At 38.2% G+C, this 15,756-nt stretch overlaps 1 protein-coding gene across 3 annotated transcripts in view; it reads left to right on the top strand.

Moving 5' to 3' along the window:
- FLT1 (fms related receptor tyrosine kinase 1) overlaps positions 1-15,756 on the top strand; it is a 116,993-nt gene that overhangs the window by 31,951 nt on the left and 69,286 nt on the right. For all 3 annotated transcript variants that reach the window (XM_005501425.3, XM_065050821.1, XM_005501426.4), the window contains exons 5-10: positions 2,748-2,910; positions 2,996-3,132; positions 4,658-4,832; positions 6,702-6,819; positions 8,842-9,011; positions 9,419-9,578. In XM_005501425.3, the coding sequence (XP_005501482.1) occupies positions 2,748-2,910; positions 2,996-3,132; positions 4,658-4,832; positions 6,702-6,819; positions 8,842-9,011; positions 9,419-9,578 (923 nt within the window). The remainder of the gene's footprint in view (positions 1-2,747; positions 2,911-2,995; positions 3,133-4,657; positions 4,833-6,701; positions 6,820-8,841; positions 9,012-9,418; positions 9,579-15,756) is intronic.

Below are 15,756 nucleotides of genomic sequence, written 5' to 3'. Positions count from 1 at the left end.
AAAACAAGCAAGGAGAGAGCATTGAGCTGTGAAGGGCCGTCAGGGTGAACACACAGCCTCCACTCTTGGTTTCTTCTGAGACAAAATCCTAGTATTTCCACCCTCTGAAAGGGCTTGTTGCAGCATCTTGTTTCCCCAACTTAGCCAAGAGACAAGCTGTGTCACAGTGATCTTTCACTACTCATAGACTTCAGTTTTCTAAAGTATTCTGTGCAATAAATATAAAACATCAGTTTATGCTCTCATGTGTGAGTGTGTGAAACTTTTTAGTCTCAACGTTGCAAAAAACTACACAAAAAGATGTAACTCTAGCTGGTTTTGAGGGGTGTCAGATAAGTAAACTGTGCAGCCAAAGATCTGCCTCCAAGGCAGGTGAGCCTATTGTATATACAGACAACCAAGAACATTCGGTGTTGCAAAGCAGGATCATATTTATTAGATGAGCACATTATTTACAAGCCCCAAACACTTCTGGGTGTTTTGGTTACTTTCCCACTCCTGCAGTAAGGCTAATATAAATTCAGTAATTCATTAATGAACTAATTAATGTGAAGTTAATGCCTTCCCTCAGATATGTCAGTCTAGGGAGGCTCTGAAGCTCAGACTTGTCTCTTTCTTCATGGTCTGTATGAAAACCTATAAAGGAATATGTTCAGAAATAGTTTGGTTTCCATGAAAGCAGCAAGAGGATAAATTCAGTTGAAGCCATGGAAAGCAAAATTATGATCTAATTTAAACCAAAGCCTGAATATTTGTTTTGTTTAGAGCAGGAATGGCAATGGATCTCTTAGAGTCCAAGATACTGTTGAATGGTAGCCAGCAGTCTATAAAGTAATGGGTTCTATTTGTATGTGTGTGTAACACACATTTCCCCTGCAACTTGCATGCTTATTATAGCATCTTATCAGCTGTTGTAAAGATAAGGAATTCTACCACAATGTTTTGTGCTCTGTAATTACTGTTCATTTGATTCACCGTGCACTTCTGTCAGAGGAAACGGCAAGAGATGAGTGGAGGTGATCTCAACGGCAGCTCTTGGTGTGCACTGAGCAGGCAGCATCAAGGGTGCCATGTTTTGGAGAGATGCTGTACCATGCAGTAAGGTGCTGGGCAGCCATGATTCCCCCAGTCTCTGTCAGCCTCTGTCAGCCACATATGCTGGGTTTGGCTGTAGAAAGGAGAGGGCTGGCCAGCATGCAAGTCCTCTGCTCAAATAAAGGGGAAGAAAGAGAAGAAGGGAACATAGTGAGACTGGGTGCACAGTGAGAGGTGATGGGCTGCAAGGTGCTTAGTTGACCCAGAAGTCTTTGCTTAGGGAACTAATTCATTAATTCACTCAAACTCTATGTGCCATGTTTAAAAATATGTTTTTATTGTGAAAGCAGGCTTTGTAAAAGTAGAGTCACATCCAGGCTTTATACTCGTGGCTGATCTCTGTATTATCCAAATGGTGACAGTTATTCTATCGATAAGGCATAACAAAAAAGATTATGTGAACAAAAAGAAGTCTTGTCTAAGCTTCAATGCCTATGTCATGCTTTGTTTTTTAAGGTTTTCTTGATACCTTATTAAAATAGGGCTTAAAACTCAAAGGATCCTAATGTAAAATGTAATTTTTACTGCTGACGAAGTGAACACTTGATCCCATGTGGCAATATTTTAGCCTGTATTAGAATTCAGGTCTTAAATTTAAAAACACTTGATGGCTTTATGCTAATCACTTGTTGGGTCCTCAACTTCTGAGAGATTTAGAAATGCCAAGTTTTTAAAATGTGCTGAATGCTTTTTTTCTGTGGAAATGTGATGTATTTAGTGTTTCAAGATGTTCTCTCAAAATTCCTAGTCAATATGACTTTCCTCATTCAGTATGATCAGAAGTTCCCAATAAAAGTACCTAAGGAAGTTGTGTGGCTTTAAAATTTGCACTTCATATTGTACATAGTGACTTAGAGATGTGTATTCTGTGACTTGTCAGCTTTGGAACTGCCATTCTTGTCCTTAACCTTTTTTTTTTTTTTCTTTTTTAAACAGTCCAGTCCTTTAGACAACATAAAAGTGAGAAGCATCAGATTGGATCCTGGCAGGAGTTTGTTAAAGCCACAAAATGACAGCAAATTAAGTCCATTTGTCACCTCCATTCAAAAATCTGTATTTGTGTCTCATTGGTGAAATCAGGATACTTAATTGCAAAGGTTTGCCAAGATGAGCACTTTAGCTGCCAAACAGGAGCCAACAGAATAGCAGCCCAAGCACTGAGGCTAATGACAGTGTCAATCTATTGTGTCATAAATTACATCCTGTTATAAATGATGAAATCTTGGAAACAAATAAAATATTCACATTCTTCATCCAGATTTTTCCTCTATTTTGTGATGAAAGTCTGTCTTGAAAATACTGCATAATTAAATGTCATCCTTTCTACTCTGATTGGCATTTTTACATTTTTAGGCTGTTTTTTTTTGTTTTTTTTTTTCCTATTCCTTTTTATTAAGCTGCTTTGATTAGCCAGGGATATCAAACTCATTTTCACTAGGGGCCGTATCAGCCTCATGGTTGCCTTCAAAGGGCCAAATGTAATTTTAGGACTGTATAAATGTAACTACTCCTACAGGCTTAAAATCACATTCAGCCCTTTGAAGGCAAACACAAGGCTGATGTGGCTCCTGGTAAAAATGAGTTTGACATCCCTGTATTAAAGAATAGCATGAGGATGAGTTGTTTCTATGATGTGTGTTTGACATTTCCAGATTCCACGTGAAACCCTAATTCCTGATGGCAAGACAATAATTTGGGACAGCATGAAAGGCTTCAGAATACCCAAGGCAACCTACAAATTCATAGGACTCCTGAGCTGTGAGACAACCATTGGTGGACACAAGTATAGCACAAAGTACCTAACACACCGAGAAAGTAAGTGGTGTTCTCCACTCATCTTTGCATTAGGCACTCTGCCCTGGCGATGTTATTCACTTTTCTTTCTCTTCATCACATACAGCCAACACAATTTTTGATGTCCAGTTAAGCACTCCACGTCTTGTCAAGCTGCTGAAAGGTGACAGCCTGGCAATTAACTGCACTGTCACTGCAGCTTGGAACACCAGAGTGCAGATGACGTGGACTTATCCTGGAGAGGTGAGTGCTGTGGCTGAAATAAAGAAACCAGGGTTTTCCCATAGATCACACTGCTTCTAGCATCTCAGGAGGAATTTTGCCTCCAAATGCTTGCCATGCTTCACATTCCATTGTTTTGACCCTTACTGACATGTCTTTAAATATTTCTCTTTTTTTTCTTTCTGGTGCTTAATTGCATGAGGGAACACGTTCACATGGTGTACTTTGGTTATACTGCATAATCATGAGCAAACACCAGAATTGTTTCATCCCTGGGAGCTTCTTTTCAATGTGGAGAAATGTTAGAAATTTATCTACACAGGCAAGGGCTCTCTCTTGTGACAAAATTTTTCAGTGAGTTGCTCTTTCTCAGCATATCCATTTAAAAGACTGGCAGACAGTCAGGCACCTGACTCGAGCATGTTTAGAAAAGATATTTTGATTTAGCTAGCCAAAATCTCATTTGTTAAGTGTCACATGAACAATCCTCTTGTTTTGACAACCACAGGAATGATCTTGAATGTGCTTCTCCTCCCCCCGCATTGGGAGCATCCTCATAAATACTTGTCGCTTACAGAATAACTGCCAGGGAGTCCGTGTAAAGCTGATAAGAAATTTTACATTATTTTAAGGTTTACTACTCCCATTCCTTTCATGTCAGTTTGATTTATGCTGGTGATTCAAGTCAAGAACATTTATTATGTCACTCATTGTACCTAATCACAAGCTGAAATTATGATTACATTATATAGGGAAGATTAATGCAATCATTTATTGCACACTGTAGCCATTTTCCCTGGCATTTTTTCATCTCAGAAATAAACAACTTAGCAACAAGAAAGGCTCCAAATATATTACATTACTCATTGCTCCCTTACCAAGCCCTAGCTGAGCACCACACTTGTGAAATTCTGCTTTGTTTTTATTTGGATGATAACTGAAGGGTTCTCAGTGTTTGTAAGACACCAATGATGTCCTGCGTTAAACAAACTTTGATGCCGAAGGCTGAGGGGGAGTTGCAGGAAATAGCTCCTCAGACTCACATTATCTTCAGTTCCACCCTGTTATTCCCTTGCCAAATCTAGTTCCTTTTCTGTTTATGGCGTTTCCAGAATTCTCCCCTCTTCTTCTCTGCCTTCTTCTTCTATACATCCACTGCTTATGGATGCTGAATCCAGACACCAAACTATGTGCTCCTCTTCACATCACAGCTTTGAGGATTTTTATGAGCAATGCTGGACAAGGACCAACATGCAGCTGGGTTTGTTGCTGTGGCAGGCTGTACAGAAGGGATGATCTTCATTTGGAAAGAACTAGTTTGGGTGTTATCACAACTTTGATGAAGATAGGAATGAATCGCTATGCTACTTTTGATTTTTATTTTTGACCCTCTGGAAATGTTAGGTGTATTTTGTATGTCAGTGCTGCCCAGAGGGATCTGGATTTTTTTTATTAGGGTATGGTGGCAGTACCGTAAAATAAAAATTTTAATAATAAAGAAAATTGGTTTGATTACACTCTTACTTGTTGATTTTTGCTTTTGTAGGCACGGAAGAGAGGTTCTATAATGCAGCGCATTGACCAGAGGAATATAGAAGCCAACATTTTTTACAGTATCCTTGTTGTTGACAGAGTGCGTGATATTGATAAAGGCCAATACACCTGTCACGTTAAGAGTGGGCCATCAATCAAGGCTGTTAACACAACAGTCATTGTTTATGGTAAGAAATGTTGCAGATTTGTAGAATACTGAACGCTCATCTACCAAGCTCAGTCATACAATAACTTTACATCTTGACACAAAATGGAAGTGAATTTATTGCATCTTTATCATAGTCAGAAAAAGGAGGGAGACAAAAGGCAATACGTGCCTTTTCTTTCATGACTGGTTTGTATTGTTGGCAGCAGATATGTTAATATTCAGCTTGATCACTCTTGTTTGCTAAATACTGTCCTCAGCCAGTTCCAGCAGAAGCAATCAGTTAAACTATAATTTGCAAAAAACCTACATGTACAAGGTGAACTTAAAAAGAAGAATCTAACTTCCTCTTCTACGGTACTTATTTATTATTTTCTATGAAAAATGAAGAATAAATAGATACACTGCCTCTATGTGGAGCAGGTAGCTGCTAGACTGTCCAAAATAATGAAACAAGCACAAGATACCGCAACTCAGGAGTGTGGTTTTACAGTGAGAACCTTGAACAAGTTCCCTATAGTCTTCCTGGGCCTTCTGTGAAACCTGAACATTTCTGGGGTTATTTCAAATATATGTGAATTATGAATTTTGTGCATTGGGACTACTATGAAAAGTCCTGTTACAATTAGGACTATCCAAGATCTTTGAAGCATTATTGGTATTAAAGACCAAGCCATTTGTGGGTGTCCTCTATGACAGATGACACATTATCAGAATATTGATTTGTTCTGTATTTTCAATTATCTAAGTTTTGCCTTGTATCTGGAAGTGTGGACTAAGCATTCCATCTTGGTATTCTTGGTATTCTTTCAGTTCTTTTTCTTTCTTTAAGCCTTGAACTACGTCACTAGGAACATAAGATGAATCATGATAACGGCTTCTTATATTCTTGAACAGATAAGTCTGAAGCTATCAGATATTGATTAAAATTAAAGTCAGAGAAGCTGGAACTGCTGAAGTCAGCTTGTAAACTCTTATTTACATGAGTGTGAATAAGAGTTTGCAGAATGGGGGTTGTATCTTTAAAGTATAACCTGACTTGCATAATTAAACCACTGATTCATCTTATGCATGTTATTTTCAATGTATATGATAAGCGATTGAATATTGCACCTGTTTAATAGATATCCAACATTCTTTTGCAGTGCATAATGTGAGTAAATATTGCACTATAGACTCTATCAAAAAGACACTCAAACAATTGTTTATGGTTTGAATATTTTATTTTGCTTAAGTGCAGTTTGGGTAGTGAGGGAGAAGGAGGTTTCCTAATGTATTGTAGAGTGTTGTGTTTTATCATCTCTGATAAAACCCATCAACTTGCCAGAGAGTTTGAAATATGGGGCAATACAACTGGAAAAGAACAAATTCCAGCAGGTTGAGATTGTTCCAATGAAGTGATAAAGATTTGTTTGTTTGATGAAACAGCTGTTTACCGACAATACAGAGAGTTTCTCTGAAGATCCCTTAAATCCTCTCTGGCAGAGTGTTTTCTTTTGGAACATTCATTGATTCTCAGCCTTTAGGGGTGGAGGGGTCATCTGCTCATCTAGTTCAGCTTCCCATGTACCACGAATTACCTTATCTCTTGTGCTGAAACAAGTGCCTTTTTTTCTGACTGAAGCACAATGTGAATTTTGGCTAGAGCATATCTTCTCTAGGCAGATTCATGACCTGGGAATTGTATCTCAGTTTCTTGTGTATTTCTGGTATTCTTCTCCATATTTTATAGATCTCCAGGAGGTTAGGTTTTATTCTTCCTGTTGACATTTGGGAACACTGAAATTATAAAAGATAATTTTTATTTGTTTTCCTGTTCTCTTTAGCAGAGCAACTGTTTCTAAAGACTGACAAACAGTAATAAAGGTGCACTCTTTTTCTTTTGTTTAAGATAAAATGTTCATTAATTTGAAACGTCGAAGAAAAACTGCGCTGGAGGCTGTAGCTGGAAGAAAATCCTATCGTTTGTCAATGAAAGTGAAGGCATTTCCCTCTCCAGAGGTTATATGGTAGGACAACAGTTACTTCCACATACACACACTCGACCTCTTCTTAGGTGAAAAATAATATCTAGGTAAAATATTTAGAAAAGAGCCCTTGAAAATGGCAACAAACTGGAGACAATCCAGTTGTGAAGTTTTATTAGAAGTTTCAGTGTTGTCCTGGGTTTTAACAATTTATGAGAATGTTATTTCCATTTTGCACATGCAAAAAAGGAGGTCTGGAAAGTTTAAAGCTTAGATCTTCAAATATGTTACATATGTCTCCTATTGAAATCAGTGGACACTCTACAGCTAAATATCTCTTCCACCCATGACTGAAGTGCTGCATTCGACTTCACTCGGACTTAGATATGAGACCTGAACTTGCTTTTCAGACAGTGGGAGAAAGAAGAGGAGGCTTTCGTTAAAATAACTGACTAAGCTGAGTCATATAGACAAACACTATTAGAAAACCATATACGCTGATCTGCAGGTTGTAGACCTACTTTAGTGACTGGAGCATTCACTTGGCTCACATATACTGTGCTAAGTAATCATTTCAACCATGTTTTGTATTAACCCAAACTATTTTTATATAAAACAATATTATCTATTCAAAATCTCAAGGTTTTTTTGTTTAAATAATTTTAAATGCCAGTAGCTCTTGCTCTGCTCTTGAATTGAGCTCTTGCTCAATTCATTGCGCTTTAACAAAGGGTCTATGACAAGACTGATTAAGAAAACAAACTATATATACATGAACAGTAGGCGTTCATGTTATTCACAGCCAGAAATCACTTTTGCTCCAAATGTTTTGTTTTACAAAACCCTTGCATTTATAGCTCCACATGGAAAAGGGAGGAGTGAAAGTGAAGCTGATGCTAGCTGTTAATACAATATTTTCTGTTTCTTTAATGGTTGGTTTGTTGACTACCATACAGAACCAAAACTTCTGAAATACAAAAAAAAATCCCTTTAAACAAGAATTTTTCTTTATTTTTTATTTATAACTGTGATGGTGGTCAAACACTGGAACAAACAGTTCAGAGAGACTGGGAAGTCTCCATCCTTGGAGCTGTTGAAAACCAGACTGAAAATGGTCTTGGGCAACCTGCTGACCTTGCTTTGACCAGGGGGTTGGACTAGATGATCTCCAGAGGCTCTTTCAGCCTCGACTATTCTGTGGTTCTGTAAAATACAAATACAGTGAAATGCCTAAATCCATAGTCCTTAGACCCAGTTTTTAGTGCTCCTCTAAGAACTGTAAGAATTTTCTGTAAATACTTACTAAAACCTGTGAATCATTTAAATTAAGTCCATCATCATAGTGAAACTCTGTTGCACTCTTCTACTAATGCTGTTTCAACCTTTGTACAACAATTTACCAAAATGTGCTTTATGCTATATTTTAGCCTTTGAAGAAAAATGTTGTGCTTTTTCAGGAATACGTGTGTGAACAACAGTTAGTACTTTTTAGGCTGATTTTCTGTTATCTTTAAAAACATTCACTTGATAGCGGGGTATCTGATTCTTAAGTGCTTATCTAATCTACTTACTCTTCCTCTTCCTAAAATCACAGCTGTGCTTAGGCTACTGTAATACTTTGTCCCAGGATGTATTCTGAGGTCATAAATAAAGGGTCATTGCTGGATGACACAACCTTCATTTGTGTGAATGAGTCCTAGACAAAATGGTTGTTTTCTAGACTAAATGGTGGCACAAGCATGGAAAACTGGGATCTTCAGAAAGAGTTGCAATTTTCAGCTACTCTCAAATGTTATAGAACCCTGTCCTTATCAATTTTAAGATATAGAATGGTATTCTCCAAATTGCTTTGAAAAGATAAGTATACAAATTCATAAAGTATTTGTAATTTGTATTTATCAGCAATCTTATTGTAAGGGAAGGATAACCCTCTGGTAAACAGGAACTCAGGTTGTAAATTCAATCTTTGCCCAAAGGTCAAGAAATGTTGTGAAACAAAATAACACAGGCAGTTAAAGCAACATTATTTCTCAAAATTTTGATTTCTGGAATTCTTTTAAACAGGTTAAAAGATGGGCTACCTGCTGCTGAAAAATGTGCCCGATACATGGTTAAAGACTATTCATTAATCATCAAGGATGTTGCTGAGGAAGATGCGGGAAACTACACTATAATTTTGAGCATACGACAGTGGAACTTGTCTAAGAATCTTACAGTCACTCTTACAGTAAATGGTAAATTTACAGCATATTCCCACGCTTCTCCTGAACATGTAAATGCTAACTTTTCATTGAACTAGATTTTCAGTGATTTTGCACAGTTCAAGTTATAGTGGGTTTTTACTGACTGTCATAGGTCCAAATCCAAGCCCCATATGCAGGACGACAGACACATCTTTGAATCAGCACAGACACTGGTTTTCATTAGAAGGGTTTCCGTCTTCCACAGTCACATACTTGTTCTTGATGACTTGAACATGTTACTAACCTCTCATCTGACTTGACTTAGACCTGCTGTTTTTCTTGGTTCTCCTGGGGATTTTTCTTATTACTCACCCTGCAGGAATGTAGTATTTTCATGATGGTGCAATACATTGGAAATGAGGTTGTTTAAATTGGTTTGCAATTTTTACTCTTTACAGTGAAGCCCCAGATATATGAAAATGCTGTGTCATCACTCCTTGATCCCAATCTGTATTTATTGGGCAGCAAACAAGTGCTGACATGCACCGTGTATGGTATTCCTCAGCCTAAAATTACGTGGATGTGGTATCCCTGTAGACAAAACCATTCTAAAACAAGGTAGGACAGCCTCCTTACTTCTATTTAGCATGTCTTTCCTTAATATTACATTTAAATATTTACTTCTGCACAAGAATAAAACTTGCCATGACCATTGCTTAGTTAATAGTTTGTATACTTTTAATCAATGTATTTTTTAGTAAACACGTAGGCACAATGCAATTTTTTTCTGCATAATTATTTGAAAATGGAGGGTAGAGTTGTTGTTTTGTATTGCCGTTTAGGTTTGTTTACAGTTCACTACTATTCATGCATGCAACATCCAGAGGTGATAATTGCTTTTTGATGTTTATGACGGAAATCTTGCAGGCAATGTCTTGCAAAGTTCACATATTTTCTCATGGAGGAGATTTCCATGCATTCGTCTATGCACGGTGATTCTGCAGTGTGGCTCCTTTTGAAATCCAACAGAAATAATCTGAAAGACTTCTTTCATTATAAAAGTCAAATCTCTCTTATCACACATTGATTCATAGATTCAGTTCAGCAAGACAAATGTGCCCAGTATTCTGCAGAAGATATTTAGACAGGGCAAAATGTAAATGGCACCATAAAAGCTTACTTGATGCTGATGTGGCAGTTAACTAATCCTCTTTTATATTTAAGCTTTCTTTGGAACTCCGTTTCTTATGAGTTTGTGTGTTGACTCATTTGTCCAAGGCTCTTCCTGAATCATGAAATCTGACACAATCTTAATGATTTACACTCAACCTCTACAATGGCATTAGCATTAAGCTACTGTTGGAGGTTTAAACATGCAAGGTATTTGGATTACTGCACCACAAAGTTATTTAAAAGCCTAACAAAAGTTTAGGAACTAACATTCCTCTGTTTCAGTGGTAATTAATAATTTCACATAGGATTTAACTTCTTCAACGTTTTCATAGATTTGGGTTTTAGTGCCAGTCCAGCCAAACATTTGAGCACATGCTTAACTGCAGGGACACAAGACACCTCATTTAATTAATAGGTCAAACATCGTATTTCAAATTAAGGGTGCTTGCAAATGCCTTGTGATCAGTGAAAGAGTAGTCAGCATTTTCTAGAAGCACACATAATGTTTCCAATTATGCCTTGCTTTGGGATTATGCTAGTGGTTGGCTTTCTATGCCATTGTCACCAAGAGGTGGCACTAGAAATCTCTTGTTTTGCTGGAATAGGTATAACCTGAAATACTCCATTTTGAAGACAGGTGAGGACTACATTTCCTTTATGTTACCTTCGAAGGACAAGTTACAAAATTCAAAGTATTAATTTATTTTTGCTTACAGGTTCAAGGTGTAAGAGAAAACACAACATCTTTTAGGTAGAAAAACCTTGTGAAAGGCATGCATGAAAATTTTCAGTCTTCTAGTTTCTTTCAAGTCTTTGTACATCTGTGCATGCTCTGGATTGAAATCATGGTGCAGCACTGATAAAACAGTTGGTTCTTCTTTGGTAGCTGAGGTAGTGCTTGTCCATTGTCAAATATTTCCTTCTGTAAACAAGCACAGATCTGCACTATGGCACAAGAAAGCATGTCATGAGAAACAGAAATTAATATCCACAACCAGGTGTTTAATAATGTGCTAAACTATAGACTCAATTAAATGCTAATTAGAAGTGTATTTGAGCAGGTGATCAAAGGAGAAATGTAACAATTTGAATCAGCTTTTGGCTCTGTTACAAGGTTGTTTCCAGACTTGCTTCCAAATTGCCTTCATAATTGTTCTGTGACAATTCTCTTTAACCCCCTCCCCTTCCTTCTCCTTTAAATGCTCATTGAAGAAGTAGTCTGGAGAGCACCATTTTTCATGCTTTGCCTAAGAGGAGTGGAATGACTTCCCTCTGAGTAATATTATGTCAATTATCTATAACAGAAAGACAGAAATACCTGAATAATTACATTTTGTCTCCAGCTCTGGGAAGGGAGCAGAGTGGAATACCTCAGCAGCTGGCAGGCCTTTGCTCAGGCTGATGTCTGTGCAAGTTCAGGTGTTCTCCATGAAGAACTGGAGAACCCCTTAATTCCACCTATTTTGCTATGCTTACCCCATCGTGTGAGGGTATGTTTGCCTAAGCAACAGATTTAAAGTGTGTATACCTTGTACAGTGCATAAAAAAATCTATCTTATTCTGCTATTACAGCATTTCTTTGAATTTAGCTGTCCAATGTTAAGTTTCCAAGGCCAAAATGTTGCTCTGTTTGTAGCTGAGGATTACCTGCTTCTGTGCACAGATGTACCTTCTACCTTAAGTTGATAAACCCTTACAGGTAACCATTATCCAGTGTATGGCAATAGGGATTCTCAGAAAGCTACGGGACAAAGCACACACTTTGAGTAAAAGGACGCTGTTGCTCCAAAGACCTTGCAATGAACAGATCTGTTATCTGTTTGCTCCAAGATGTGCTTAACTTCACATCACTTGAGTAGTATCACTTCAAGACGGGGAATGATGCATAGTGCATAAATTAGATGGTTCTATTTTTGAAGCACTGTTGCCTATGGGGTCCTTAATAGAAACCATTAGGTTACCTGGCTGCTTACTTCAATTTCTGTTCCAGTCAGTATTTCTGTTTCAAAAATCTAAAAATACTTTGGTGGATTCCGTTGCTTTTAAATAAAACGCAGATGTATTTTAATGCTTTGTGGTTAGTACAATAAATTTGCATAACTCTCATCTCTATATCATTCAGGCCAATAACAGGAGGTCAGCCAAATTAAACAGTTTTCATAGTTTCCTGGTAGCAAATAAAAAAAAAATTCTGTAAAATTGCTCCACAAACTTGACTTTTTGGAATGTGGAGAGACCAACATCATTAATATTCCCCGTTCTTCATTTTCTATTGAAATTACTTTGCTTAAAACAACTCTATTGCCATCAAATAACCTTCTGTTAGCTAGCTAGATAACTACATGGATAGATGGAAATAATCTGTTCTGATGTTCACCCCAGCAATGAAGCTTAGAAAAGTCAAGAAAAACTGTCTGGGGCAAAAAGTAATGTTTGGGATTGTTTTTTGAAGCTTACGAAAAGCTAGTAAATTCAGAGATAACATGCAAAAGACAGTTGAAGATTCAGTGAGAGTTAAAATAAAATGAAATTTAAAAAAAATAAATATTAGTCTATCTTAAATTATCAAGAAACTTCTTTTTCTGTGCTATCTTACTCCAACTTAATCTGTTGCTCTGCAGCAGTCACATACATTCCCAGGCTGGGCAGTCCCCAGTCGCTCAGTGGATACAGCAGAAGGCAGCCTGAGGGACACTTGCCCTGCAGTAGCCATCAGCCTCTTTGGCCCCTTCTCTACCACCCTGGAGTTGTTCTTTCTGGCCCCTTTTTCCTCAGGCTGGGTTGTCAGCAGAGGGGCAGCCAGCAGCAGGGCTTGTCTTTGGAGCCAGCTGGGCTGGGCTCCACCTAAAACTCACCAGCTCTGAGGCTGAAGAATGAGCATCTGCACGCTGGGAATGTGCTTGATGTTAATGGTTCTTGACATGAATCTCTTCAGCAGATTTGTGTTTATCTTAAACTGGTCTGGCAGAGATTGCCAAGAAAGGCACGTGGGATATTGATATTGTTCAGTGAAAGCACTGGTTTCCTCAGCGGTTGTTCAGTGTCATTTGGGGGCAGTTTCTCTCTCTGGACATTTCCATGCGGGCAGTTCAAGAGATGTCTTCATCATGCTCTGCCCAAGATTTGACTGATTGGCCATTCAGAAACTGCAAACAGGTATAACACTGAATTTTTACCTTGGGTGTTCTAACTCTCCCACCACCTTGCCACCTCTGTCTCTCCTTTAGTTATCAGTTTTGTTTAGCCTCAAACCCAATGTCAGATTATTATCTTCTACAGAGATACAGAAAACCTGAAAATACCATAATGAAAGTGCATGGCCAGACTCCCACCAGCTTTGGTGAAAGAGGAGGCAGGCCATGTGTGCACAGTGGTCTAATTGCATTTCTGCATTGTTTATGTCAGTGTATTAATAAGGGATTGAAAGGCAGAATCATTAGGATGTGCTTGGATAGATTATCAGGGGAAACCAGATTTGGAACATCAGTGAGGTATGTAAAATGAACAAGTAAAGGACAAATGTTAATTATACTTAATTAGAAATGTACTGAACCACCCGAATTTAATTGTGGATATCTGCAAACATTGATGCCCATTAGTCTGTCCACAGTGACTGTTTTTGTTCCCCATGCCACCTTCTATTTTCGGGAAAGGGAAGTCTGAGTCCTTAGAGCTGGTAAAAGTAGGTCAGATGCCATTAATAAAAAGGTAGTTCAAAAATGCCTTTGTTTAATTTGACATGTGGCCAGATCCTCAGCTCTAAATTCACACTGGCTGAGGATCTGGCTGGTGGCATTTGTGCCTTCCACTCTCTACTACAAGAAAATCCTTTTACAGGGATCTAGTCATGTAAAGGTACTTGAAATGGGTACATCAAAGAATATGCTAGCTATTCCCTTATTTTCCTACAGCTGGGGAAACAAATTAGCATAAATAAAAAAATCCGACCCTGGGTTTTTCACATATTTTTTAAAAAATGCAGAGAAACAGATAGACGTACACTGCGGCAGCACGGACTGTCAGAGAATTCAAAGCCAAAAGAAAGGGAGAAGTGAAATAGCATCTGATCTGCTTCAGCTTGAGCAGTTTCCTGAAGCATCTCATTCTGTATTTCCTCTGTAAGCCAAAAGTCAATGCTTGCTTGCGAACACCTTCTATCCTCTGCAAACAGCTAGGAGGACCATATCCTTGTTCTCAGTCAGTAGTTTGGAATTTTTTTACGTTTTTAAAATACCTTATTTACAAAATACCATATGAATCAGACCTGGCATATACATATGGATAAGCTTGATAAACACATGCTGTACATTGAATCTGTCCTCAAGGTAACACACTGATGAATTTATTCTGCAAGCTGTAAATGATTTGATTAGGAGTCTTAGCTGAACTAGAAGCTTAAGCTTTCAGATTTTGATATTGCTAGTTTTCAAATCGCTTTAACTCAAAGTTTTTCAGGTTTAATAGGAAGTTTTAAACCAAAATGCATTATGTTGCCCAAGTAATCTTTTTCATTGGTCATTGATCAAACCTCAAATATAAGAGCTACAGTAACATCCAGGTGGTCAGGGGTTCTTTGGTTAGTATCACACTTCTAATCCTCACTCTTCTACATTTTTTTCCATTTGCTGTCCTTTTTTTTTTTTTTTTTTCTCCTTTTTCTCCTGGTTCCTTCACAGGGTGGTCTCTTGGCTTTACTAGGGACAGTCTGATACCTAGTCTTAAGGAAGAACAACAAAGGGTCATGCACATGTTTGGACATTATTTTTCAGTCTTTTACTCACTGTTGCCCAGCCCATAGAATCTAAAGCGTGTGACAAAGCTGTACATGGGGATTGCACGTCGTGAGTGAGGCCCCGCACGCTGGCGGTGCCCGAGCCTGTGGGACGTCCCAGCCTGTAGCCATAAACTTGCTCCTATACTAGCAGGGGCTCTTGGCCAAAGGAAGGCACCAGGTCAAACTCTGTGTGTGCTTAGGAGTGATTACAAATGGAGTACTATTACTGGATTGAGTACACCTTTTACAAAAATATACAAACTTTAGTTAGCATCCTTTTTCCTTTTGCGTGTACGCCTTTCAAAAAGCATTTGCAGAAGGCTTTGAACAGACACGGCGTATGGGGTAAGATCACGCTCAGAAAAAAATATTCAGTTAGAAAATAGAACACAGAGGTTAAGAGGGAGCAGCCAGTTCTTGCAGGGTAGGGAGGCAACCAGTGAAGTTTTTCGGGAGGTGGTGCTGGGGTCTGTACTTGTCAACATGTTCAGAAATAACCTGGAAAAGGTGGTAAGGAGGTGACAGAGTTTGCTGATGATATGAAGTTATTCAGATTTGTAAGGATGAGAGCTGATTGCGAAGAAATGCAGAACTATCTGAATCTGGGTATCTGAGAGATAAAGCGGCAGATGAAATTCACTGAAGATAAATGTGCATGATGTACACAGGAAATAACAAGCTGACTTTCACATGTAAAATGTAAGGGCAAAAAGTCTGTACATGTGAAAAAGCTGTTGGCTGATCATTGCTACCACAAAGAGAGATCTTAGCATGGTGGTAAAAGGGTCTGTGAAATTGATCACAATCATGATCAGCTCAAAAAGCAAATCAAATGTTAGAAATTACCAG

Source organism: Columba livia, chromosome 1 (genome assembly GCF_036013475.1).
Source record: "Columba livia isolate bColLiv1 breed racing homer chromosome 1, bColLiv1.pat.W.v2, whole genome shotgun sequence".
In the NCBI taxonomy this organism is placed as follows: Eukaryota; Metazoa; Chordata; class Aves; order Columbiformes; family Columbidae; genus Columba; species Columba livia.
Note: the sequence above shows the minus strand (reverse complement) of the source record. Positions and strands in the feature narration are given on the sequence as shown.